Source organism: Gopherus evgoodei, unplaced genomic scaffold (assembly GCF_007399415.2).
Source record: "Gopherus evgoodei ecotype Sinaloan lineage unplaced genomic scaffold, rGopEvg1_v1.p scaffold_314_arrow_ctg1, whole genome shotgun sequence".
NCBI lineage: Eukaryota > Metazoa > Chordata > Testudines > Testudinidae > Gopherus > Gopherus evgoodei.
In genome coordinates, this window is record NW_022059977.1 from 5,565 (window position 1) to 28,932 (window position 23,368).

Genomic DNA, 23,368 nt, shown 5'->3' on the forward strand with positions numbered 1-23,368 from the left:
TGGTTCCCATAGCAGTGCCACTGATCTGGAGATATGTATTGTCATCCAATTTGAAATAGTTGTGTGTGAGGATAAAGGCACAGAGCTCAGCAGCCAGTTGTGGTGTGGCATCATCAGGGATACTGTTCCTGACAGCTTGTATTCCATCTGTGTGTGGGATGTTTGTGTAGAGAGCCTCTACATCCATGGTGGCTAGGATGGTATTTTCTGGGAGGTGACCAATGCATTGTAGTTTCCTCAGGAAATCAGTGGTGTCACGGAGATAGCTGGGAGTGCTGGTGGCATAGGATCTGAGTAGAGAGTCCATATATCCAGACAGTCCTTCAGTGAGAGTGCCAATGCCCGAGATGATGGGGTGTCCAGGGTTTCCGGATTTGTGGATCTTGGATAGTAGATAGAATAACCCTGGTCGGGGCTCTAGGGGTATGTTGATTTCTTCTGGTGTTAGTGTAGGGAGTGTCCTGAGTAGATGCTGTCGTTTCTTAGTTTATTCCTCAGTGGGATCTGAGGGAAGTGGCCTGTAGAATTTGATATTGGAGAGTTGTCTGGCGGCCTTGTCATAAACAGATAACTAAGGGTTAATGTCTCTTTCACCTGAAGCACCTGACGAGAACCAATTAGGAAACCTGATTTTTTTCAACTCTGGGTGGAGGGAAGGTTGTGTCTGAGTCTTTGTTTTTCTGCCTGCTTTTCTCTGAGCTTTGGAGAAGTGATTTCTGCTTTCTAATCTTCTGTTTCCAAGGTGTGAGTACCAAAGAGTTTGTTTCTTTTGTATTTACATGAATATAGTTGCTGGAGTGCTTTGATTTGTATTCTTTATGAATAAGGCTGTTTATTCATATTTCTTTTAAGCAATTGACCCTGTATTTGTCACCTTAATACAGAGAGACCATTTGTATGTATTTTTCTTTCTTTTTATATAAAGCTTTCTTTTTAAGATCTGTTGAAGTTTTCTTTACTGGGAAACTTCAGGGAAATTGAGTCTGTACTCACCAGGGAATTGGTGGGAGGAAAGTCAGAGGGAGATCTGTGTGTGTTGGATTTGTTCGCCTGACTTTGCATACCCTCTGGGTGAGGGGGGAGGGAAGAGAGAGATTAACTTGGTAATTCTGTTCTCCAGGACTGGGAATGGAGAGGGGGGAGTCACTCTGTTTAGATTCACAGAGCTTGTGTCTGTGTATCTCTCCAGGAGCACCTGGAGGGGAGAAGGGAAAAAGGATTATTTCCCTTTGTTGTGAGACTCAAGGGATTTGGGTCTTGGGGTCCCCAGGGAAGGTTTTCCAGGGGGACCAGAGTGCCCCAAAACACTCTAATTTTTTGGGTGGTGGCAGCAGTACCAACTCCAAGCTGGTAACTAAGCTTGGAGGTTTTCATGCTAACCCTCATATTTTGGACGCTAAGGTCCAAATCTGGGACTAAGGTTATTGACAGGCCTCCTTTGGTAGTCAGACCTGTTCATGATGACAACAGCACCTCCTTTATCAGCCTCTTTGATGATAATGTCAGGGTGGTTTCTGAGGCTGTGGATGGCATTGCGTTCTGCACGACTTAGGTTGTGAGGCAAGCGATGTTGTTGTTCCACGATTTCTGCCTGTGCACGCCGGCGGAAGCATTCAATGTATAGGTCCAGACTGTCATTTCGACCCTCAGGAGGAGTCCATGTGGAGTTCTTCTTCTTGTGCTGTTGGTGGGAGGGCACCTGTGTATCAGTGCACTGTTCAGTGTTGTCCTGGAAGTATTCTTTGAGTCAGAGACGGTGAAAGTAGGCTTCCAGATAGCCGCAGAACTGTATCATGTTGGTGGGGGTGACAGGGCAGAAAGAGTCCCCGAGATAGGACAGACTTTTCTTCTGGGATGAGGATAGTTGGGTTTGTGATGACCAGGAGAACCGTATGGTGACTTGCCTGCGTGGTGCAAAGATTGCTGATTTCTCGAGGCATCTAGATAAATTTATGTGTAGTGCTGGGGAGGAGCCAGTGGTCATGGTACATGTAGGCACCAATGACATAAGGAACAGTAGGTGAGACGTCATGGAGGTCAAATTTAGTCTGCTAGAAAAGAGACTGAAATCCAGGACCTCTATGGTGGCATTCTCAGAAATGCTGCCAGTTCCACGTACAGGGCCAGGTAGCCAGGCAGAGCTTCATAGTCTCAATGCGTGGATGAGATGATGGTGTAGAGAGGAGGGGTTTAGATTTATTAGGAACTGGGGAAACTTTGGGGATGGGGGAGCCTATACAGGAAGGATGAGCTCCACCTAAACCAAAGTGGAACCAGACTGCTGGCACTTAACATTAAAAAGGTTGCAGAGGAGTTTTTAAACTAAGAGATGGGAGAAAGCCAATGGCTGCAGAGGAGCTCGTGGATGAGACAGAGACTTGTCTTAGAGAAGAATCTAGTGATAGAGATTTTTCTAGTTTAGTCAGGAAGAGAGGCTGGAAGAGGATAAAGTAGGGGCCAGATCAGACAGGAAGCATTTACACACAAAAGAATCTGACACATCAGAAAAGGGCAGACAAATAAACAGACAAGTTTTTAAAGTGCTTGTACACAAATGCTAGAAGTCTAAATAGTAAGATGGGTGAATTAGAGAGCCTCATATTAAAGGAAGATATTGACATAGTAGGCGTCACAGAAACCTGGTGGACTGAGGACAAGCAATGGGACACAATCGTTCCAGGGTACAAAATATACCGGAAGGACAGAGCAGGTCATACTCGGGGTGTGGGGAGGGGAGTGGCTCCGTATGTTAAAGAAAATGTAGACTCAAATGAAGTAAAAATCTTAAATGAAACCGCGTGTTCCATTGAATCTCTATGGATAGTAATTCCGTGCTGTAATAAGAATATAACAATAGGGCTCTGTTATCAGGCACCTATCAAAGACAGTGATAGTGAGGATGAAATGCGAAGGCAGATTAGAGAGGCTATCAAAATAAAGAACTCCATAATAATGGGAGATTTCAGTTATCCCCACATTGACTGGGTACATGTCACCTCAGGACAAAATGCAGAGACAAAATTTCTGGCTACTTTAAATGACTGCTTCATGGAGCAGGTGGTACAAGAACCCACAAGGGGAGAAGCAGCTCTCAGTTTAGTCCTGAGTGGAGCAAAGGATCTAGTCCATGAGGTAACTATAACAGGACCGCTTGGAAATAGTGGTCATAATATAACAACATTTAACATTCCTGTGGTGAGAAGAACAGCTCAACACTGTGGCATTTAATTTCAGAAAGGGGAACTATGCAAAAACGAGGGGGTTAGTTAAACAGAAATTAAAAGGTACAGTAACTAGAGTGAAATCCCTGCAAGCTGCATTGATACTTTACAAAAACACAATATTAGAGGCCCAACTTAAATGTATCCCCCAAATTACTAAATACAGCAAAAGAACTAAAAAAGAGTCACTGTGCTTTAATGACCATGTAAAACAAGCAGTGAGAGATAAGGCCTCTTAAAAAGTGGAAGTCAAATCCTGGTGAGGTATATAGAAGATAGCATAAGCACTGCCAAATTAAGTGTAAAAATGTAATAAGAAAAGCCAGAGAGGAGTGTGAAGAACAGCTAGCCAAAAACTCGGAAGGTAATAACAAAATGTTTAAGTACATCAAAAGCAGGAAGCCTGCTAAACAACCAGTGGGGCCACTGGATGATTGAGATACAAAAGGAGCCCTTAAAGACAATAAAGTCATTGCGGAGAAACTAAATACATTCTTTGCTTCAGTCTTCACGGCTGAGGATGTTGGTGAGATTCCCAAACCTTTTGTGGGTGACAAATCTGAGGAATTGCCAGAGATTGAAGTGTCACTAGAGGAGGTTTTGGAACTAATTGATAAACTTAACTGAAACAAGTCACCGGAACCAGATGGTATTTACCCAAGAGTTCTGAAGGAACTCAAATGTGAAATTGGGGAATTATTAGCTATGGTTTGTAACCTGTCCTTTAAATCAGCTTCTGTACCCAATGACTGGAAGATTGCTAATGTAACACCAATATTTAAAAAGGGCTCTAAAGGCGATCCTGGCAATTACGTACCGGTAAGTCTAACGTCTGTACCAGGCAAATTAGTTGAAACAATAGTAAAGAATAAAATTGCCAGGAACGTAGAAGAACAAAAATTTTGGGGCAAAGAAAAGAAAAAGAAAAAAGAAATGAAAATAAGAGAGATACCAATCTCCTAGAACTGGAAGGGACCTTGAAAGGTCTTTGAGTCCAGCCCTCTGCCTTCACTAGCAGGACCAATTTTTGCCTCAGATCCCTAAGTGGCCCCCTCAAGGATTGAACTCACAAGCCTGGGTTTAGCAGGCCAATGCTCAAACCACAGAGCCGTCCGTCCCCCAAAACTCAACATGGTTTTTGTAAAGGGAAATCATGTCTTAGTAATCTATTAGAGTTCTTTGAAGGGGTCAACAAACATGTGGACAAGGGTATCCAGTGGACATAGTGTACTTAGATTTCCAGAAAGCCTTTGACAAGGTCTCTCACCAAAGGCTCTTACATAAATTAATTTATCATGGGATAAGAGGGAAGATCTTTTCATGGATTGAGAACTGGTTAAAAGATAGGGAAGAAAGCGTAGGAATAAATGGTAAACTTTCAGAATGGAGAGGAGTAACTAGTGGTGTTCCCCAAGGGTCAGTCCTCAGACCAATCCTATTCAACGTATTCATAAATAGTCTGGAGAAAGGGGTAAACAGTGAGGTGGCAAAGTTTGCGGATGATACTAAACTGCTCAAGATAGTTAAGACCAAGGCAGACTGTGAAGAACTTCAAAAAAATCTCGTAAAACTAAGGGAATGGGCAACAAAATGGCAAGTGAAATTTAATGTGAATAAATATCAAGTAATGCACATTGGGAAAAATAACCCCAACTATACATACAATATGATGGGGGCAAAATTAGGCTAATCAGGAAAAAGATCTTTTTGTCATTGCAGATAGTTTTCTGAAGACATCCAGCAGTGTGCAGCGGAAGTCAAAAAAGCAAACAGGATGTTAGGAATAATTTTAAAAGGGATAGACAGTAATACAGAGAATATCTTATTGCCCTTATATAAATCAATGGAAATAACTAATTTAGACCCCATCATTTTATACATATATTTGGGATTATGTTTTCCACTGGGCTGCAATATGTGTTATCCTGTCATTTGGTTCTGCTGAGATCCTGCATTCAGTAATATCCCTGCCCTTCCTGTTCCCTTTCTCCACTGAACCCCACCAGCCCATGGTTACTGTTCCCAGCTTCCCCAAGACTCTCTCATTGTCTCTGGACCCATCTGTCAGCAAGCAGCAGTGCCAGGGAGACTTACCCTTTCTCTGGAGACTTTGATTTCTGGGACGCGGATTTACTATCTGTGTGTTTTAGCAGACTCTTTGAAATTAAGTGTCTGTGACATTAAGCACAGTATGATCTGGACTGTTGAACAGCTCTGTCACCTCAGTTCCCCAAGCTGGAGTGCCTTTTACACTGCTCTACTGTGAGAGCAGCCACTCCTGGGCAGTTCATGCGCAGTCTCCAGCCTGTAACTCACTTCTAGCTAGACAGTTTTCAGTGCTGCTAGTCAGTGACTCCCAAATTACAGTACCCCACAGAAGAACCCCAGAAAATTCTCTGCTCCCAGACTTCCCCCAGAAATGTGCATCTTGCCCTGTCCAGCACAGTCCTGAAGAATGGGAGCTCATATGAAATATGTTTCATCAGTGAAAAATGCAATGCACCAGCGTTTTTATTCCAAATGGAGTTTCCAACACACTTCAATCCAAACACACTGGTTTGATAAAAAAAGGAAACAAAATTATTGACTACTGAAAAAAAAGATTTTGTGACTGCAAGTAATGAGGCATAAAAGTCAGAATTGTTTATGAAAGAAATGCAAGATAAAACACAAACTAATGTTTAACTTAACAATGCAAAAGGGATTTCAAACAAATGTTTCTCTCACCATCTGCTGAAACAGGCTGGTTTTCCTTTCAGCCAGGACTCCTCTTTACCTGCCCCTGCTGCCCACATTTAGTTCTTCAGGAATTGTCAAAAGCAGAGGGAAAGGGGAGAGAGAGAGTGAGTCTCTTGCATTTTCCTCACCTCTTTTTATAATTCAGTCCTTTGTACTAGAAACAAATTCAGTCCCAAGTTGAGTCATGGTGACAGGCTGTCATAGGTACGAGCTTCAAGTGATCCCTATGATGGAATGTAAATGTCATCTTCACACCGTCCCCCTCCTGGAGAATGGCTATTTGACCAGCTGTTTGCTTTGCTGTCTCTGAGGAACTTAAGGTTAGGGTTGCAGCTTTTTCAGTAACATCATACCGTAAAATCTCATAACTTTACATACAATGTTGCTACACTTTTTAACAGGAGGATATTCAGTAGTTTGTCTTTTCAAATGATTCCTCACAAACCATACAGTGATAAATGAAGGGGAGGGGAGGGATCTCCCTTTTATAAATACCCAGCCAGCCAGTTGGCTGTAAAATCCCTGTTGGTGCGAGTTCTCTGCTTGCTTTACCTCTAAAGGGTTAACGAACCTATAGGTAAAAGAAAAGTATTGGGCACCTGAGCAAAGGAGCCAATAGAAAGGCTAGAACTTTGTTAAATGGGAAAGTAACTTTCCCTTTATCTGTTGTTCTCCGGAGAAGGCGACACGGACTAGCAATGTTGTGTAAGGCTTGAAGCAGGTATGAAAATTCATCTTCCATACCTAGAAGAAATGATTTGGCTAGGGAATGTTTAGACAGACACAATCAGGTTTATTTTTTATTTTGGTTTTTGGATCTCCTCTGTGCTATCCCAGATGCTTTTGTTTGCTTGTAAGCTTTAAGCTGAACCCCCAAGAAAGCTATTTTGGGTGCTTACAAAAAAATTTTCTTTTAAAATCTAGCAAAAGCCTAAGTTCCAGATGTATTGTTTTCCTTTTCAATTTTAATAAAATTTACCTCTTAAGAACAGGATTGGATTTTTTGCTGTCCTAAGAAGTTTATATGTGTTGTTTGATTAGCTGGTAGCCACAGCTAATTTCCTTTGTTTTCTTTCTCAGCTCTTTCCCGGAGGGGAGGTGAAAGGGCTTGAGGGTGCCCCAGAGGGAAGAATTCTCAAGTGCTCCTTCCTGGGTCCAAGGGTTTGGGGTTTTTTTGCGTTTGGGTGGTGGCAGCATTTACCAAGCCAAGGTCAGAGAAAAGCTGTAACTTTGGGGGTTTAATACAAGCCTAGAGTGGCACAAATTAATTTGTAGAATCCTGGCGGGCCCCCACTTTCTGCACTCGGAGTAACAGAGTGGGGATTCGGCCCTGACACATACTATGAACAAAATTGATCATAATTTTCTAGAAGAGTGAACATAGGGGAACAGACTTGCACAGGGTCTGTCTGTGTGTTCCCAACATATATGTTGGGATTTCAGTCCCTCACAAACAATGTGTTTGGCATCTTCAAACAGCCGGGGAACCGGTCCTGGGAATTGACTGGTTTATTAAGTGACACTGTATGGAATTGAGAGACACTTTATATTATTATTAATTTATTATAAACACCAATATGATGAAATTGCAATAAATAGTGCTTGATATGCCATGTAACGTGTGAATGGAAATGTTAAGATTTTCCAAGTATTATGATCTTGTTTCTACTTTTGTATTGTGAGTTACAGATAGGTAGCATGTATCTGTATTCCAGACTTGTGTAGTGTTTCTGAGTGACACCCCCAGACATATTGGCATCAACGCTGCCCAGCCTGTTCGATGGCCCATGCAGGGTCATCATCCCTACAACAAAGCCATGGAAAGGATTAAGGGGATACCCCTATTGAGTCAGCAAGACATGCAGGGCTATGCCTGTGTACTGAGACCTCCAAGGCTTTTCCATGCTACGTGCTGTGAAGTTTGTGTTTGGGACACAGGAAGTAGAAGCCACTTGGCAAAAGGAATGTAAAGGGCAGCTGCATCATCTCCATTTTGTCTTCAATCCCTCTTCCTACCTCTGGAGCAACTTCTCTACAAACCAAAGGCTTGAACAAAGGACTGAATAATGTGGATGTGTACCAGGCAGCCCTTCAAGCCAGAAACTCACCAATACTGCTAAGAACCAGATACATTCAGAAATAGATATATCTGATTGCTGTCCCATTTAACAACTCCCTTTTTCTTTCTTTCTTTTGTAATAAACCTTTAGTTTAGATGCTTTCTTGCTTATAAACCTTTAGTTTAGGTGCTAAGGATTGGCTGGCATTGTAGTATTTTGGGTAAGATCCAAACCTATACTGACCTGGTAATGTGACTGACTCTGGGGTCAGAAGAACACTGTTTATGTAAGCAGAGTTTTTAAATAACCTCTCACTGTGCTGGACCTAGGTGCTGATTGGGAGTCGGAGAACTAGAAAGCAATAAAGGGGGCCGTGTGATTTCTTTTTTCAATTTCTCAATAACCAGCATGAGGGATCAGAAGCACAGTTGGTGACTGGTCGGTGAGTTTAACTTTCGTGTTAACCACGAGTTTTCGTAGCATCTGCTCTCCCTTTTTCAGCCTGCTCTGATCTTGGCCTTTTCAGTGAGTACTGCCCCAGGCACACTGGGTCACATTAAGCACTGAAGTTAAATTAATAGAGTGTTTTTATGACACAGTCGTATGAAATCAACTGAACTCCTTTGTTTTCTTTCATCTGAGCAGGGTTTCCAGTTTCCAAACCTCATATAATCTCCCAGCTGGAACAAGGAGAAGAGCCATGGGTCCCAGACCTCCAGGGTTCAGAGGAAAGATGGATCCTGAGAGCTCCCTGCACAGGTCAGGAAACATTAAACCAACTCAGAATCTGTAAGTGCCTGAAAGAAACATCTGGGATGCCCTACAGAGTCCTTGGGAAGTCTCTCAGTTCATTATTGTCCCTAGCAGGGGTCGTATCCTCAGGGTAAACATAGCTCATGGCTTCCTGTAGATCCTAGCAGACACCAGGCCCTGGCTTCCTTCCTTCCCCCTTTGAATTTGGATGGGATGTGAAGGCCCAATTGATCCCCTCCTCTCTCCTATTTAGGGGAAGAGTTTGGAGGAGTTGAGTTCTTGTTTTTATTTGACCTGTCTCCAGGACTTGTATTGGTTTGGCCTTCCCCTTTCCATCCCTGTTTGAGGTTTCTGTCTCTATCACAGCAGGTGATGCAGTGATAGGTGAGAAAGAGGAGCAGAATTTTCAGAAGGAAAATGTCGAGCAAGTGGATAAACTCAGAGCATTTTCGCAAAGATCGAAAAGGAATGTGTCCAGGAGTCATGAGCAGGGAAACTCCTTTGAGATTCAGCACAGACCAGAAGGAGAGCAGGAAAACCAGCCAGGAGAGAGAATGGTTAAATATATTTTCTGCTGGGGAACTCAGAAGAGCATCAAGGAAACCACAGCACAGCAGGAAATTCTCATGGGAAAGAAGAAATGTACATGCTGTGAGTGTGGTAAAAGCTTCTCTCGCAGCTCAACCCTTTCTGTTCATCAGAGAATCCACAGGGGGGAGAGGCCCTATGAATGCCATGAGTGTGAGAAATGCTTCACTAACAAATCAGCCCTTTCTCAGCATCAGAGAAACCACACAGGGGAGAGGCCCTATGAATGCAGTGTGTGTGGGAAAAGCTTCCTTCACAGCTTTCACCTTTCTAGACATCAGAGAATCCACACAGGGAAGAGGCCCTATGAATGCCGTGAGTGTGGGAAAAGCTTCACTCAAAGATCAACCCTTTCTAGACATGAGATAATCCACACAGGGGAGAGGCCTTATGAATGCCGTGAGTGTGGGAAAACTTTCACTTACAAATCAAGTCTTGCTGATCATAAGAGAATCCACACAGGCGAGAGGCCCTTTGAATGCTGTAAGTGTGGGAAAACCTTCATTCACAGATCAGACCTTTCTAAACATCAGAGAATCCACACAGGGAAGAGGCCCTATGAGTGCCATGAGTGTGGGAAAAGCTTCACTGAAGGATCAGCCCTTTCTCAACATCAGAGAATCCACATAGCGGAGAGGCCCTTTGAATGCCGTGACTGTAGGAAAAAATTCACTCACAGATCAGCCCTTTCTCAACATCAGAGAATCCACACAGGAGAGAGGCCCTATGAATGTCGTGAGTGTGGGAAAACCTTCCCTCACAGATCATCCCTTTCTGTTCATCGGAGAATCCACACAGGGAAGAGGCCCTATGAATGCTGTGAGTGTGGGAAAAGCTACATTGAAAGATCAGCCCTTTCTAGACATCAGAGAATCCACACAGGGGACAGGCCCTTTGAATGCAGTGAGTGTGGGAAAAGGTTCATTACCAGCTCTCACCTTACTGGGCATCGGAGAATCCACACAGGAGAGAGGCCCTATGTATGCCGGGAGTGTGGGAAAAGCTTCACTCGCAGCTCAAGCCTTACTAACCATCAGAGAATCCACACAGGGCAGAGGCCCTATGAATGCCGGGAGTGTGGGAAAAGCTTCCTTCACAGCTTTCACCTTTCTAGACATCAGAGAATCCACACAGGTAAGCGACCCAATGGAAGCAGTGAGTGTGGGAAAACCTTGTCTTCCCACTGAGCCCATGTGAGCCGTCAGAGAATCTCTAGCCTGATTCTTGCTTGCATATTTATACCTGCCTCTGGAAATTTCCACTACATGCATCTGATTAAGGGGGGATTCACCCACAAAAGCTTATGCGCCAATACGTCTGTTAGTCTGCAAGGTGCCACAGGACTCTTTGTCACTTTGTACAGAGCTGGACTAACACAGCTGTAGCCCTCTGATACTTGGAAGGAGATGGGGTGACTCAGAGATTCCCTCCTTCCCCATCACGGCAGAACTGTTACCTTTTGTCTGAGCCAGGCAGACTTTATCGTCATCACATTCTACCCCTCCACTTCTCAAAGTGTCATGTAATGAAGTGTTCTCAGTTGTCCGTGCTTGGAGATGATGCTTTGATTTATTTAATCCTATGCCAGAATCGCTATGACTGGAGAGATTTGGAAAGATTTAAAGTGTGACAAGAGAGGTATTTTTCCTCAGGATGCAAACATTCTCACATAGGAGACGCCTTCCACCAACACGTATGGCAGAAGAACCAGAGAGATATGAACTCTCAGAAGTGCTGGGACAAACCACAACTTGAGCCAAGGTTCAGTTGTTGGCAATGGGGATTAAAAGAAAACTAACATATATGACAAGAATTTGTGATTTTTGAATATGTTATTGTTACCAATGAAAATGAAATTATAGGTGGTTATTGGTTAAAGAGTAAGAGACTAATTGATAATCTGAATTATTTTGGAAAACTGAAAGTTGTCTTTTTTTTTGTTTTTTTAGTTGTACAGGAAATGATGGCTAATCTTCAAAAGTTACTTTGATTTAATTTACCCACTGTAGTGTAGGGAGTTCTGGTAGAAAACCTCACTCCAAAGGTTGGGGTGGGAGAATAGGTGTTAGAGTGTATAAGAGAATATTGGGCCTGTATAGATTTTATTTTTTTGTATTTCAGATAGAACATATTTTGCTTAGCTTCAAAGTCAATTTCTATTAAAAGGAAAAGTACTCGAGGAGACAAGTTGTATAAGTTTTTACCCACTTACACTGTAAGGGTCACTGACTTCCCCACTTCTCTAATTTGCAAAGGAGAGGCCTGACATTTGTCATAGGATGTATCCAGCAGGTAGGAAAGCTGCAGTTGTCAACCATCAAATACCAAGGAAAAGGCTGAAGTCCATTGCCTTTCATATCAAAAAGACATCTAAAGGGTGGTCTATGCTGAAGACCTATGTTGACATGGCCACATCTCTCAGGGGTGTGAAAAATCCTGAGAGAAGTAGTTAATGTTACCTAAGCCCCAGTGTAGACAACGTTAAGTTGTCAGAAGAATATTTTCAGTGTTTGAAGGGTAGACACAGCCTTAGACAGACTGATCCCCTCTGGGAAGTGAGTCATGACATCAGTTCCAATTTTGACCCATCTCCCTATATGTGAGAGAGCTGCTAGTATGGAGGGCTGAACCAGGTATCAGATCACCTGGTTCAACTGAGGGAAAAGCTCTTAGTGCCCATCAGTCCAAAGACCCTGCAAACCGCAGGGAAGGAGACCTGCTTGCTCGGGGGTTCGGGGAACGAGAGAGCAAACCGGGAAAGGAGACCAGCTTCGCCACGGTTTGCTCTCGCGTTCCCCGAACCACCCTGCAAACCGTAGGGAAGGAGACCTGCTTGTTCGGGGAACGCGAGAGCAAACCTGGAAAGGAGACCAGCTTCGCCGCGGTTTGCTCTCGCGTTCCCCGAACCACCCAGCAAACCTCAGGGAAGGAGACGTGCTTGCTCGGGGTTCGGGGAACGCGAGAGCAAGCTGGGGAAGGAGACCAGTTTGATTACCAGAGGCTTCCTCAGGTATGCTGGGATACCTGCTTATTCCACGGAGGTCAAGAAAAGCACTGGTAAGTGTCTATACTTGATTACCAGCGCTGGATCACCAGCGCTGGATTCTCTACACCCGAGACAAAACGGGAGTACGGCCAGCGCTGCAAACAGGGAGTTGCAGCGCTGGTGGTGCCCTGCAGATGTGTACACCTCCTAAGTTGCTGAGAGAAATGTTGAATTCCAACCATTGTCATTTTAGTATTTTATTGTTCCTCTCTCTATTTTTTGTGTTGGCCTTTCTGTTCTATCAGTGTGTGACTGTATAGCTCAATGCATGTGTGATAAAAGCTCTTTGGTGGCAGTTGGCAACGTGGTCAAAGTAATTCAGAAGAATCTCCTGTCTCAGACCTGACAAACTCATCACACCTAATACACTGATTTTTATGGTATTTATCCAGGAAGCTTAGCAGTGAGATCTCTAGTGAAAGCTTGTAAATTATTGTTACTCCAGATCACTGCAAGAGGTGTGTATGAGTCCTCTTGAAGGAGTCATGTAAGTATATGGAAAATTAGGCCCACATGCTATTGTCATGAAAGTGAGTCACCCCAATCACAGGTCTTGTTGGGGACAGTCCATTCAAATGGGAGGAAATTGTCACCCGTCCCTTACTAGCCAGCTATCTGATGTATTGCTGCATTGTCAACCTTTGCACCAGCCCAGAAAAGCCAATGGAAAACTATCAAACACAAATTATAGACATCGAAACCCTGTGGAAGTGAAAAGGACAATATGACAATGAGGAAATGGTCCATTCTGTGAATATACACAAAAGACTGATTCAGTTTATGACAGGGTGGAGAGAAACACTCTGGGTCCATTCACCAAGGAGATCACTGCTGACCAGCGGTTCTTCAAGAAAGGCAGGGCCATGGCTCCTAGGGACTAGCTATCACTGCAATAGACTGTCACCTCACACTTCAGTCTACTTAGCTAGGGAAGGGAGCTATTAAAAAGTGTCAGTTGCATTTCGTGATTTTGTTTTGTTGGTAACGGTTGGTTTCCATCACTCACATTTGTTTCTGTTTAAATCTCTGTCCCTTGGTAAAGAAATTTCTGTTTGTTCGATAACTGTGCTCAAGTGCTGTGTGTGATACCAGTAAAACTGGTAACTTGGGAGGTACCATTGCTTTGGGCAGAGAGGAGCTGGGATTTTTCTGAGCCCTGGTCTACCCTAGGAGAGGGAATCGAGCTAAGTTACGCAACTTCAGCTACATGAATAACGTAGCTGAAGTCAGTGTACTTAGATCAACTTACTGTGGTGTCTTCATCGCGGTGGGTCGACTGCTGCAGCTCCCCGTAGACTCTGCCTGCGTCTCTCACCGAGCTGGAGTACAGCAGTCGAGGGGAGAGCACTCGATGTCTTGCATCTACACTAGACGCGATATATTGACCCCTGCTGGATCGATCGCTGCCCACGGATTCGACAGGTAGTATAGACATACCCTAAGTATCTGGTGATCGGAGCTGGACCCCTGAGAGGGACACATTGAAGACACTCAGGGGTTAAGGTGCCTCTGTTGTCAACTGTCAGGGCTGCTGTGGCTCAGAGGAGGGTGCTTGACTTACTGGCAAACTTAGGTGCTGCAAGCCTGGGAGGCGGGAGAAGTGAAGCGGTGACGGTGTGCTCGGGGTGCTCGTGCTCGGAGCAGGGGTGAGCTGGGCTGAGAGAGGTGCCACAGGGCAGAGCGAGGATCCTGCCACAAGAGAGGAGCCTCAGGGTGGAGGGGGGAGCTGCCATGGATGGGGCATCTCAGGGCAGGGACACGGGGGGGAGGGCACAAGGTGGAAGTTTCACCTAGGGCGCAAAACATTCTTGCACTAGCCCTGTCCCATGCCCTGCCTGCAGCCAGCCCCTGTCTGCAGCCAGGCCAGCTCTCCCTACCCTACCTGCACCTGCTGCATCCTCCCTGCCCTGCCTACAGCCAGCCCTGCAGCCAGCCCCTGACACACCCCCTGGCCTCTCTCCAGCCAACTCCTGTCGCACCCCCTGTGGACCTTCCCAAAGCCAGCTAGCCCCCACACACCCCCAGCCTGCACCAGCACTGCACCCCCAGCCCTGCCTGCAGCCAATGCCTCACCCCCTGCCCTGGCTCTAGCCAACCCCTGCTGCACCCCCTGCCTGAAGCCAGATAGTCCTGCACTCCTATATCTCCAGCCCTACCAACCCCTGCCGCACCCCGCTGCATCCCTGCCTGAAGTCAGCCAGCCTGTCCCACACACCCCTGTCTCCAGCCAGCCCCGCACCCCTTGTCCTGCCTGCAGCCAGAGCCTACCTCTAGCCAACCCCATGTCCACTGATGCCCTGCAGTTCCCAGGGCAGTAACCCTGCACATCTGCTTCAATGAGGGGGGCAGGGAGCAGCTGGGACCCACACGTGCGCACCCTAGGATGACCAGACAGCAAGTGTGAAAAATCAGGAGAGGAGATAGGAGGTAACAGGATCCTAGATAAGAAAAAGACCTCAAAATTGGGACTGTCTCTATAGAATCGGGACATCTGGTCATCCTAGCACACCCCCAGGACTCCAGAGTTCCATTGCTGGGTTTCCTATTGGTTCCACTACCGGTTGTTTTCCTTTTTCTGTGAGACTTTGGGCAAGTTGCTCCCTCCCTAGGGCTCTGTCCCCAGCAGTCAAATGGGGATTTCATACTTTCCCGCTATTGGAAAGTGCTGGGAGAATCCCCCAGCAAAAGCTGCTCTGACAGTGCTAAGCAACATCTGACCAATCAAGGGAGGAGCTCACTGCCCAGGAGGAGTGTTTGGCTCTGGAGTTTCACTTCTGCCCAATCTAGAGAGAAGGACCCAGCCACGGAGTTTGACTCAAGAAAACCAAGTCACCAATTTGTTATGAGAGTTTTGAATTCCAATCCTGTGCTCCAAAGTGCTTGGTGTCAGCTGCAAATTTTAGAAGTATGGTCTTCACTGCATTTTCCAAATCATTCATGAAAATATTGAATAGTACTGGACCCCAGACTGATCCCTGCTGGACCCACTAGGTACAGCCTCTCCGTTGGACAGCCAAACCTGGAGAAGGGCTCCTGGAGTCTGGGCTTTCAACCAGCTCTGTGCCCACATTACACTGAGTGCAACTGGACCGCATTTCCCTCGTTCACTTGTGAGAATGTCCTACAGGACTGTCTTGTTCATGGATGGGAAGATGTTCTTTTTCAGGGATCTCAGACGAGAACTGGGGCACAACACCTGGATTGTTAAGGCCACAAAAATGGAGGCAGGAACCTCTTCTCTTCTGCTGGCAAAGAACCCCAGGTACCTAAAAGATAGGGACTCTAATCCCTGAATGGGCTTTAAAAAGGGCAGTGATTAAAAAGTTTGTCCCCGACCATTTCTTGTTTCCACAGAGTAGACATTTTAGCAAACTTTAGAATTCATTGGTGTTAAACACTGTGAAACTCCCCTTTCTCCTTCACACAGGGCTTTAACGCCCCTTATCTCACTCAGACTCTAAACTGCCCAGAGTTTGAGAATTGTCCCTGTTCCCATTGGACAGATGGGGAGGAGCCTAAGGTCCAGAGAAGGGAAGTGACCTACCCAAGGCTCTACACAGCAAGACGGTGGCAGAACCAGAAAGAGAAGCCACCAGCCCTGACTCCTAACAAACAAAAACCCCTTGTCCCCGAGGCAGGGATAGAGCTCAGGAATCGAGATGGGGAAATTTCATTGAAACCATTTCTGTCAGAGAATTTCATTCAGATTAAACCAGTTTGTTTCTTGAAATCATAACAAGTGGGATGAAAGTTCTTTGCAAAAAGATTTTGTTACAAAACAAAAGCATCTCCTGTTCATCACAGTGTGTTAAATTGTCTCATCACACACAAAGAGGAGACACTTAGATCTCAAAAATTAGGTAAAATGCTTCAATCTGAGCTAAGTCATTGCTGCTCTTAACAATTTCAAAATAAAAAAATACAGATCAAATAGACTATTTCAGCTATTATATTATGTGTTAATCTGCTCTGAGTAAACGTGATAGGACACCTCATATTATGCCCTACTCCTAGTGACACTCTCCGATGGATCCCCATCCTCCACCCACCATGAGGTAGGTAGGAGCGGATCATTATTATTCCTACTTGAAAGAGGGAGAAGCTAAGGTTGAGAAAGGAGAATTGACTTGTCTTAGGTCACCCAGCCTGTCAGCGGCAGAGTTGGGAATAGGATCCAAGAGCCCAGATTTTCAAACTAACCCTCGGATCTTGAATTTCAGACATTGAATGACCTGAATAAAGTGCTCTCAGATGAACTCCAGACCAACAACAGTGCACAGAATTATTTAGCAAATATTTGAGAACTGCAATGTTAGAATCATGAACTGCTCAGAGACAATTAATGCAGAGAAGCAGCAAAATTCATGAAACATAGAACTGGTTCTGACTTTTTTCCTTGGTCTTAAAAGAGAACAACAAGGATCTGAGTCTCCTCCCTGTCAATAACCTCCTGCTCAGCCAATCAGGGTAGAGACTAAGGACGGGAGGCTGAGGGTTCTCACCAGGGAGCCCAAAGGATGGCCCAGGTCACTGGTGGGGATCACTGCCTGAGCACTATTTCAGCCCCACATTTTTGGGTGGACCTCCCACAGTGGAAGCTGCAGAGCACTCCCCCACAACACGTACACACACACACACCTCTTGTTGTTGGGAAGGGAACAGGAGAAAGGAGAAAAGAAGCAAGAGATGAAGAGGAGGGAGGGAGGGAGGGAGGAAAAGGTGAAACAAAAAGGACAAACCCTAATGTCCTCAGCGATTCTAAGGGACAAAATCCCAGGTGTGCAATAAAATTCTGCCTCCTTAAGCTCGTGTTTTCCATGCCTAGAATTCAACTGTCACCAGATGGATCAGACTGAACAGGTTTCAAACCTCCAGGAGGCTCTTACCTTCTAAACAGGGACGGCTGGTCTCTAGTAAAATCACTACAGGGAAAGGAGAAAACTCTAAAGAGGTTCCTCCTGGCACTCATGGCCATGAACCCGAATACTCTCAGTCCTCAGAGACCTGGAGAAGGAGACTTGCTGAAGCAAAGCCACAGGGGTCTCCCTGGTCCCTTGCCCCTGTCCTGCCTGGCTGATGTCAGCATCTCTCTGTGAGGTCACCACCTCCCCACCACCTTTGACCAATAGTCTGGGGTCCTGCGAAAAGACCTTTGTGATGTCACTGCCACACCCCTCCCTCGCTGTGCTACTGTCCTGCCCCTGGCCAGGCACTCTGGAGGTTTGAACTACTCTCTGTGGATCACCCCACTCAAGGAGCGTTCGTTCGAGGCAGCAAGCCGGCTAGACAGGAAAACATCAGATGCTGCTCCCAATGCTACACTCAGGTTTTCATAAATTAGTCGACTTTATGGCCAGAAGAGACCATTAGTGCATCTAATCATATAATCATAGAATATCAGGGTTGGAGGGGACCTCAGGAGCTATCTAGTCCAATCCACTGCTCAAAGCAGGACCAATCCCCAACTAAATCATACCAGCCAGGGCTTTGTCAAGCCTGACCTTAAAAACCTCTAAAGAAGGAGATTCCACCACCTCCCTATGTAACCCATTCCAGTGCTTCACCACCCTTATAGTGAAAAAGTTTTTTCCTAATATTCAACGTAAACCTCCCCCATTGCAACTTGAGGTCTTTACTCCTTGTTCTGTCATCAGGTACCACAGAGAACAGTCTGGATCCATCCTCTTTGGAAATCCCTTTCAGGTAGTTGAAAGCAGCTATCAAATCCCCCCTCAGTCTTCTCTTCTGCAGACTAAACAAGCCCAGTTCCCTCAGCCTTTCCTCATTAGTCATGTGCTCCAGCCCCCTAATCATTTTTGTTCCCCTCCACTGGACTCTTCCCAATTTTTCCGCATCCTTCTTGTAGTGTGGGGCCTAAAACTGGACACAGTACACCAGATGAGGCCTCACCAATGTCGAATACAGGGGAATAATCACATCCCTCGATCTGCTGGCAATGTCCATACTTATACAGCCCAGAATGCCGTTAGCCTTCTTGGCAACAAGGGCACACTGTTGACTCATAGCCAGCTTCTCATCCACTGTAACCCCTAGGTCCTTTTCTGCAGAACTGCTGCCTAGCCATTCGGTCCCTAGTCTGTAACAGTGAATGGGATTCTTCTGTCCTAAGTGCAAGACTCTGCACTTGTACTTGTTGAACCTCATCAGGTTTCTCTTGGCCCAGTACTCTAATTTGCCTTAGGTACCTCTGTATCCTATTCCTATCCTCCAGCATATCTACCACTCCTCCCAGTTTAGTGTCATCTGCAAACTTACTGAGGGTGCAGTCCACACCATCCTCCAGATCATTAAAGAAGATATTGAACAAAACTGGCCCCAGGACCTACCCTTGGGGCACTCCGCTTGATATCAGCTGCCAACTAGACATGGAGCCGTTGATCACTACCCGTTGAGCCTGATGATCCAGCCAGCTTTCTATCCACCTTATAGTTCATTCATCCTGCCCATACTTCTTTAACTTGCTGGCAAGAATACTATGGGAGACCATATCAAAAGCTTTGCTAAAGTCAAGAAATAACACATCCGTTGCTTTCCCCTCATCCACAGAGCCAGTTATGTCCTCATACAAGGCAATTAGGTTTGTCAGGCATGACTTGCCCTTGGTGAATCCATGCTGACTGTTCCTGATCACTTTCCTCTCCTCTAAGTGCTTCAGAAGTGATTCCTTGAGAACCTGCTCCATGATTTTTCCAGGGACTGAGGTAACACTGACTAGCCTGTAGTTCCCCGCGTCCTCCTCCTTTCCTTTTTTAAAGAAGGGCACTACAGTAGCCTTTTTCATCCGGGACCTTCCCCGATCACCATGAGTTTTCAAAGATAATGGCCAATGGCTCTGCAATCACATCTACCAACTCCTTTAGCACCCTGGGATGCAGCGCATCCAGCCCCATGAACTTGTGCTGGTCTCCAGTTTTTCTAAATTATCCCAAAACACTTCTTTCTCCACAGAGGGCTGGTCACCTTCTCCCCATGCTGTGCTGCCCAATGCAGCAGTCTGGGAGCTGACCTTGTTTGTGAAGACAGAGGCAAAAAAAGCATTGAATACATTAGCTTTTTCCACATCCTCTGTCTTCTAAGTTACCTCCTTCATTCAGTAAGGGGCCCACACTTTCCTTGACTTTCTTCATATTACTAACATACATGAAGAAACCCTTCTTCTTACTCTTAACATCTCTTGCTAGCTGCAACTCCAAGTGTGATTAGGCCTTCCTGATTTCACTCCTGCATGCCTGAGCAATATTTTTATACTTCTCCCTGGTCATTTGTCCAATCTTCACTTCTTGTAAGCTTCTTTTTCTCGTTTAAGATCAGCAAGGATTTCACTGGTAAGCCAAGCTGGTCGCCTGCCATATTTACTATTCTTTCTGCACATTGGGATGGTTTTTTCCTGCAACCTCAGTAAGGATTCTTTAATCCTTTAGAGGATTGGAACTGATTTCAGTGGAGTCACATGTTTGCTAGGTTTTTATGCATTTGCAGAGGAAAATATTGGGTGTTGCCATTCATTTTAGTGATCCCTATTTAGTGGAGCTCCTGAACATACTGAAAATGCTTTTTTTTTTTTGGTTGACAGAAGAGGTTTGTAAGGAGGCACTTGGATTTGAACCAAGAACCACTTAATCTGCAGTCAAACACTCTACCACTGAGCTACACCCGCATGATTGCTATAGAAGTAAGTCAGTGATCTTAAAGATTTTGAAGGAAAGGCCCTGCCTCAGAGATCTCCTGTTCTTTTCCCAGACCACAGTGCTTTTAAAAATGGGGTTTGATTAAACTTATAGATGCATGGAGACACCACATCTTGCACACCCAACCACATAGTTTCCCCCAGTGACATAGCTACCACCTCTCGGGGAGATGGATTAACTACAGGGACGGGACAGCTCTCTCCTCTCTGCTTAGAGCATCTTCATTCTTTATGAATAGGTAGGAAAGAACCTCCTGAATGGACAGGAACCAACTGATCAAATATTGCTGGGCCTGCATTCAATATGGGTAATTGGTCATACTGGGTTGGATTAGTAGGAGCATTGCCAACAGATCGAGGGAAATGATTATTCCCCTCTATTCGGCACTGATGAGGGCACATCTGGAGCATTGCATCCAGTTTTTGCCCTCCCACTACAGAAACAAATTGGAGAGAGTCTAGGGAGGGCAACAAAAATGATTAGGGGGCAGCGAACTTACGAGGAGAGGCTGAGGGCACAGTCACCCAGAGGGGGGGCAAGTGGGGTAATTTAGCCCAGGCCCTGCATGGATCCCATGAGAATATAGCATTCTATAGTATTGCAACTTTTTTTATGGAAGGGGCCCCCAAAATTGTTTTGCCTCAGGCAACCTGAATCCTCTGGGCATCTCTGTCCACTCCACCCCCTTGACTCATTCTCCTCCCTCTGAGGCCCCACCTGTGCTCTGCTCTCACTCTCATTTGGCCACTTCCCACTCCTGCTCTTCCTCTTTGGCTGAGGCCTGCTAGTCCACCTTTTGCTTGCTCCTCTCCTCCCCGAAGGCCTCCTTGTGCCTCTCCAACCCCTACCCCAAGGTCTGCCTGCTGCCCCCACCTCTATGCCCTTCCCCTGAGACTCACTCTACCCAAACCTCTCTGCCCCCTCCCCTAAGACCAGCTCTGCCCATCACTTGCACCTCTCTACCACCCACACCTCTCCACCTCTCTGCCCTGTCCACCACCCACACCTCTCTGGCCCTCCCCTGAGACTCGCCCTGTCCATCTCTTTCCTCAGTCGTCTCTTGTTATTCCTTGAAACATCAAGGATGGAATAAAAAGCCGAGTTTACTCCAGGTTGAGGAAAGAAAGGAGCCACCAACCCCCTGACAAATCTCAGTGCCCCAGAGAAAACCTGCCCCCTGCTATTGCAATCCCTGATGTGCTGGGGATATGATGGTAAAGGAACTGTCTGAATGATCAAGGCAGGAAATGGACAACAATCTACAGGAACATCATTGACCACAAACACACTCTCCTCGTGCTCCTGCCAGAAGGGAAATGAGCAGGAATTCTTGCAGTTCAGCCATGGACACACTTACACAATGGCACAGCAGTGTGTGTGTTGTGGAAGCTGGTCTGAGGAAACAACTGGAATTGATCACTCAATGAGAATAGAACTAGAGTGTAGTGAGAGACACATCTTGAGCAAGTAGTTGTGGCTGAGTGGTTAAGGGGATGAGCTAGAAATCCCCTGGGGGGATCCCTGTGCAAGTTCAAATCCTGTCAACTACAGAAGAAGTTGTAGTCCTCCAGTTTCAAGAGAGCTGGGTCTTGTCTTGCTTTCAAGCTGTGTCTATACTATTGGTAATGTGGCTTTAAAGTGTTTTAATTAAACAGCTGTTGCATGGCCACACTAGGCCGCTTGTGTTACCAGAGCACATCCAGGCTAGACTCTTGGATGGTCACAGAGAGCAGGGCGCTGTGCATAGCTGTGCAACTGGCTACAGGTGTTTTGGGAAGGGTTTGCAATGCCTCCTGGGCTGGTAGAGCATCACATGATGCAGGTTTCTCTATCCCATTGTTCCATGGGAATCCTACTAGATTTCCAGCTGCTTTTCCACTGCAGTGTGCTTGGTGGGGTAGAGAGTGTGTGTGTGGGAGAGACTGTGTTTGTGTGGGGAGAGGGAGTGTGTGGGTACACTGTCTCTAATTTCAGACAGCTGCTGCAAGCAACCAGGCAGGGGGCAGGGGACAGCCCCAACATCAGCCCCTGCTTCCCTCACTGGCTCAGCTCAGCACAGCAGCCTCTTGTCACACACATGCAGCTGCCTGCTTAGCTGTGTATCAGGGCTGATGGAACAGGGGGTTAGAGGGCCATGGCCCCACCACTCTTTTTCGGCTGTTAGGACAAATGATGGAGGGGGATAGGGTGGAGTCTTGGGGGGAAGAGGTGTTCTGTGGGTGTGGTTTCAGGGGAGGGGTGGGGAAGGGGTGTCATGGCAGCACCACAGTTCAGACAACAGTGCCCCCCCACGTTGTAAGGAAGCTCCCGCCGCCTCTGGTCTGTGTTCGTGGTGCGGGAGAGAGCAGCGTCCACGGCAGTGATTTGCACCCCAGGGCTCCGGCAGGGGGGCTCAGGCAGCGATTTAAAGGGCCCAGGGCTCTGGCCTCTGTAGGGAGCCCTGGGCCCTTTAAATCACCAGCTTGGGGAAGCTGGGCCAGGCTAGCACAGCGTACCCGCTCTTGCCGGTATCCCATACTGGACCGGACCGGCTTACTTTCACCTCTGGAAGATCCTCACCTGGATCAATAACTGGTTAAAAACTAGGAAACAAAGGGTAGGACTAAATGGTCAGTTTTCAGGATACAAACAGGTAACTAGTGGTGTTTGCACGGGGCTATTCAACATATTGATAAATGATCTGCTAAACAGCGAGGTGACAAAATTTCCAGATGATCCCAAACTACAGAGGATAGTTAAATGTGAAGCAACCTGTGAGGAACTAAAAAGAGATTTTACAAAACTGGATGAAAGGGCAACAAAATGGCAGATGAATTTCAATGTTGATAAATGCAAAGTGATGCACATTGGCAAACATAATCCCAACTCTACATATAAAACGATGGGATGTAAAATAGCTGTTGCAACTCAAGTGAGAGATCTTGGAGTCACTGTGGATTGTTCTCTGCAAACATTCACTCAATGTGCAGCAGTCGGCAAAAAGCAAACAGAATGTTGGGAATTATTAAGAAAGGGACAGATAATAAGAGAGAAAATCTTATTGCCACTGTATAAATCCATGGAATGCCCATCTCCTGAATGCTGCTTGCAGATACGGTTGCCTCATATCAGAAAAGATGTATTGGAATTGGAAAAGGTTCAGAAACGGGTATGGAGTGTTTGCCATATGGGAAGAGAATAATCAGACTGGGACTTTTTGGCTTGGAGAAAAGATGACTAAGGGGGGATATGATAAGGGTCTATAAAATCATG

The 23,368-nt window shown here is 45.9% G+C and overlaps 1 protein-coding gene and 1 non-coding gene across 7 annotated transcripts; one reads left to right on the top strand and one right to left on the bottom strand.

Annotated features, from left to right (window-relative positions):
- Positions 1–7,146: 7,146 nt before the first annotated feature.
- Positions 7,147–10,645, top strand: LOC115640364 (zinc finger protein 135-like). 6 transcript variants are annotated; one of them, XM_030543099.1, is made up of 4 exons: positions 7,147–8,779; positions 9,140–9,578; positions 9,915–10,082; positions 10,167–10,645. In XM_030543099.1, exons 2-4 carry the CDS (start codon positions 9,328–9,330, stop codon positions 10,546–10,548), a joined length of 801 nt encoding a protein of 266 aa, XP_030398959.1. In that variant the 5' UTR covers positions 7,147–8,779; positions 9,140–9,327; the 3' UTR covers positions 10,549–10,645. The 6 variants fall into 6 exon arrangements, with proteins under 6 accessions (XP_030398959.1, XP_030398958.1, XP_030398957.1 ...); XM_030543098.1 differs by lacking the exon at positions 9,915–10,082 and adding an exon at positions 9,663–9,914 and having other exon boundaries at positions 8,200–8,779; XM_030543094.1 differs by lacking the exon at positions 9,915–10,082 and having other exon boundaries at positions 8,205–8,545; positions 8,666–8,779; positions 9,140–9,914.
- Positions 10,646–20,013: 9,368 nt separating this feature from the next.
- On the bottom strand, positions 20,014–20,085 carry TRNAC-GCA. The gene has a single exon. It is a non-coding gene; the product is annotated as a tRNA-Cys (tRNA).
- Between the last annotated feature and the right edge of the window lie 3,283 nt (positions 20,086–23,368).

Excerpts from the sequence above, each read along its gene's own strand:
- LOC115640364 (XM_030543095.1), top strand. The coding sequence starts at position 9,328 with ATGGTTAAATATATTTTCTGCTGGGGAACTCAGAAGAGCATCAAGGAA. Across the intron at positions 9,915-10,166 it reads AGAATCCACACAGGGAAGAG|GCCCTATGAATGCTGTGAGT; the intron begins GCCCTATGAGTG and ends CACAGGGAAGAG.